This window comes from Mixophyes fleayi, chromosome 6, assembly GCF_038048845.1.
Source record: "Mixophyes fleayi isolate aMixFle1 chromosome 6, aMixFle1.hap1, whole genome shotgun sequence".
NCBI lineage: Eukaryota > Metazoa > Chordata > Amphibia > Anura > Limnodynastidae > Mixophyes > Mixophyes fleayi.
Genome location: NC_134407.1, coordinates 203,676,723 through 203,680,540, shown reverse-complemented (window position 1 = coordinate 203,680,540; position 3,818 = coordinate 203,676,723). Strand labels below are relative to the sequence as shown.

At 40.0% G+C, this 3,818-nt stretch overlaps 1 protein-coding gene across 1 annotated transcript; it reads left to right on the top strand.

Annotated features, from left to right (window-relative positions):
• The first annotated feature begins 234 nt into the window (after positions 1-234).
• Positions 235-2,892, top strand: LOC142095241 (E3 ubiquitin/ISG15 ligase TRIM25-like). Its single transcript, XM_075178146.1, has one exon. It carries the CDS (start codon positions 272-274, stop codon positions 1,856-1,858), a length of 1,587 nt encoding a protein of 528 aa, XP_075034247.1. The 5' UTR covers positions 235-271; the 3' UTR covers positions 1,859-2,892.
• The last annotated feature ends 926 nt before the right edge of the window (positions 2,893-3,818 follow it).

The window sequence follows — 3,818 nt, the reverse complement described above, 5'->3', positions numbered from 1 at the left end:
TTGCAGCAGATATAGGTAGTTTTGGCAATGGGCATCATTTGGCAATTTCTGGTAGTCGGTTTGATCAATTAAACATGATGAGGTCTGTGCATATGGTAATTCTTCACTAAAATGTCCCTTTAAGCATTAAAACTTTTTTTCAAAAGATTATTTTACTCAGGAAGCTTTAGGGTTAATAAAAAAAAAACTGCCTGTGACATGAGAATTGAGGGTTTTTTGAGAGAAGGAGACTTTCAGTTTCACATCTGGCTGCTCCGTCAAGCTGTCAGTAATGGCATCTGCTGATCTGCAGGACGAACTGAACTGCTCCATCTGTCTGAGCATTTACACAGATCCTGTAACACTGAGATGTGGACACAACTTCTGCCGGGTCTGTATAGATCGTGCGTTGGATACGCAGGATGGATCTGGAGTTTACACCTGTCCTGACTGCAGAGAAATGTTTCAGAAGCGTCCTTTACTGTACAGATCTATAGCCCTGCGGAACATAGCAGAACATTTCCATTCCACTCAGCCAGAGCGGACGGAGACGGTAATCTTTTGTACACACTGCGCTCAATCTTCTGTACCTGCTATTAAATCCTGTCTGCTGTGTAAAGTTTCCTTATGCCATAAACACCTGAGAATACACAGCAAGTCAGCAGGACATGTCCTAGTTGACCTCACCACTTCCCCAGAGAACAGAAAATGTTCCATCCACAAGAAGAGTCTGGAGTATTACTGCACTGAGGACAAAACTTGCATCTGTGTTGCCTGCACCCTGGCCAAAGAACACAAGGGACACCATGTGGAGCCACTAGATGGAGCCTCTGAGAAGAAGAAGGAGAACCTGAGAAATTTTCTGAAGAAATTGACCTCAAAGAGGCAGGAGACTGAGAAAAGTGTCAAAAGTCTGAAGGAACAGAGAACAGAAATACACAATAAAGCAGCTGGTGTAACAGGGAGAGTCACTGCCCTGTTTAGTGACATAAGGAGAAAGCTGGAAAAACTAGAGAAGACCATTCTAACTGAGATCTCAAGTTGGGAAAAAGAGGTTTCACTCTCCGTATCCAATGTAATCCACCAACTGGAAATGAAGAAGGATGGATTGTATAGTAAAATACTTTACATGGAAGAGCTTTGTAACATGACTGATCCAGTAACTCTCTTACAAGAACAGGAATCAAGCCGAGATGACTTTTGTGATACTGAGGATGGAGATAATGAGAGACATGAAAAACAGGTCCATGCTGTAGGTGATCTGGATGAAGGTCTTATCTCAGAGACATTACATACAGGTTTATCTGAAATAATAAAAGGTGTAAAGAGAGGGATCCATGTGCAGGAGCCGACAAACATATTACTGGACATAAACACTGCTGGTAATTATATACATATATCAGTTGACTTGAAAACTGCCACACAGTTACAAATAAACCAGAATCGCTCAAACATTCTACAGAGGTTTCAGTGCAATCAGGTTTTAAGCACCAAGAGTTTTGCTTCAGGACAACATTACTGGGAAGTAGAGACCAGTAAATCAGGGAACTTGAGAGTAGGGATGTGCTATCCCAGTATAGACAGGAGAGGATATCAGTCGTGGATTGGGGATAATAAGAAGTCCTGGTGTTTGCGTAGATGGTATTATAGTAATAGTAGTCAGTATTCAGTGATGTATGACAGTAAAGTCATCCAGCTGCCTCACAAGTTTTCTTGCCATAAACTTAGAATATATCTGGATTATGAGGCCGGGCAACTGTCCTTTTATGAACTAGGTGAACCAATTAGACACTTATACACCTTCACTGCCACCTTCACTGAGCCTCTTCATGCTGCACTCTGTATATGGAAAGATGGATTTATAAAGATAACCGGCTAAGAATCAGCAGCTATCAGAAATTATAAGTATGTTATAAATCTGCTCAGAGAATAGTAACCTCACATATATGTGATTCTGATTGGTTAATTATTCAGCCAATAGGATTGAGCAGCAGATGGAGCCAGAGATGAGACCCTCCTATTTTGCCTCCTGATTATCCTCCTGATATTGTATAACAAACGTGTGTGGCCTAGTTTTCAATTATAAGTATTTTATGTGAGATTTTTTCATATGTTTTAACTGCTGTGATCAGATGTAATAACACTGTCAGCCAGTGTATGACATATTTAGCAAGTCCTAAAGTTAAATTTATCAAGTTGAGGGTTTGAAAAAGTGGAGATGTTGTCTATCATCATCATTTATTCGTATAGCGCCAGCAGATTCTGTAGCGCTTTACAATTGAGAACAAACAGTAATAAAACAATACTGGGTAATACATACAGACAGAGAGATAAGAGAACCCTGCTCGCAAGCTTACAATCTATGGGACAATGGTTTGATAAACAAGGGTAAGTGCTACATCATATTGAATATTTGTCCAGCTGGAATGCAAAGTTTGCAAAGTATATAAAATTAAAGTGGAACGAAGACATAAAAATCAAACTGACGCATATTAATAACTATTTATTGAAGTCACTTACCAGCCTCCAATTGTTATTACCTTGTAACAATTTTCTATGTTTAGTTTTGGTCGCTTTCTTAAAATTAATTCACAATTAGTTTCAGATCCATCTCACACTCACCTTTACTGACAAGCGTGCAGCTTCAAAAGCTCACACTATTCTTTTTGGCTTGCCCAGAGCACACAGCTAAGTGAGCCGTGTGCAAGCTCTGTCCTACAGCACCACAACATCTTAATTATACACACAGTCTGTGTTGTTTCAGCTACAAAATAGACAAAACATAGAACAATAATCATTTTGTGCACAATTCAATGTGATTGTGTGCTTGCATCAATTTGAGATTTGCTATTGATGACTATGGAGAATGTAATCTTTTTTTCAGTAATATGTATGTTTCTACCACAATGTGAAGTGTGTCTTTGCTTTTAATACTTTTAATTCATACTAAGCATCTGGTCTGACTCTGTATTACTGAATCTGATTAATCAAACACCGAGATGAATGTAAACCTACATGTTCCAGCCTGTGACTGTATGACTATAAGTGTGTATGTAGCTAAGATCTCACCTTGGTCTCTAGCACTGGGCCTCCACCGAATTTTACTTGTGGTCCTCGGAGCAGAAGTATAGTCAGATTCCTAATAGGGATCGACTCAGGATTCCCCTCCCTGACTTGTGGACAGCAGTTACTTAGTAAATGAGACATACACCTGATTTGGGGGAAAAACACCTGGCACATTTATTAGCGCACAACAAGAAAGGATAATACCAGTCAGAGGGCGGCTGGCAAAATTTAGCCCAGGGGGCGAGACTCAGCTCAGCAGCCAATTTGGAACATTTTAAAGGGGAACAAATGCAAGTAGCGAGAGACAGTCCAAGGTAGCCCATTATGGGATTCCCCCTCCCCCCCCCCCACCTAGTCGGTCCCTAATGCCAGTGGGCATTATGAAAATATTATGGATAGGGATAAATGTCGCTGGCCACCATATTGAATCAGGAAAAGAACAAGTAGCTTGAACCCAGAGTATAAGTGCAATAACATCCCATAACACAATATAATAACAATGATATTAATGTAGTAGTATTCCAATGGTAATGGGGTCACAGTACCACCAGCATTTCATTCAATATTAAATATTTTTTAATATGTATTTATTATACTTTTATTTAAGGGAAATGTCCAGTTGTGGCATAAAGTGTGTGTGATGTTCCAGGTTGGAGGAGCAGGAGAGAGAGCGGAACAAGAGAGAGAGAGGTTACCATGTAAGGGAAGAGTTGAGCGTTTGGAGTGGAGAGCTGAGATAGATGCGATGTTCCTGAGTACTATCACTATATAGA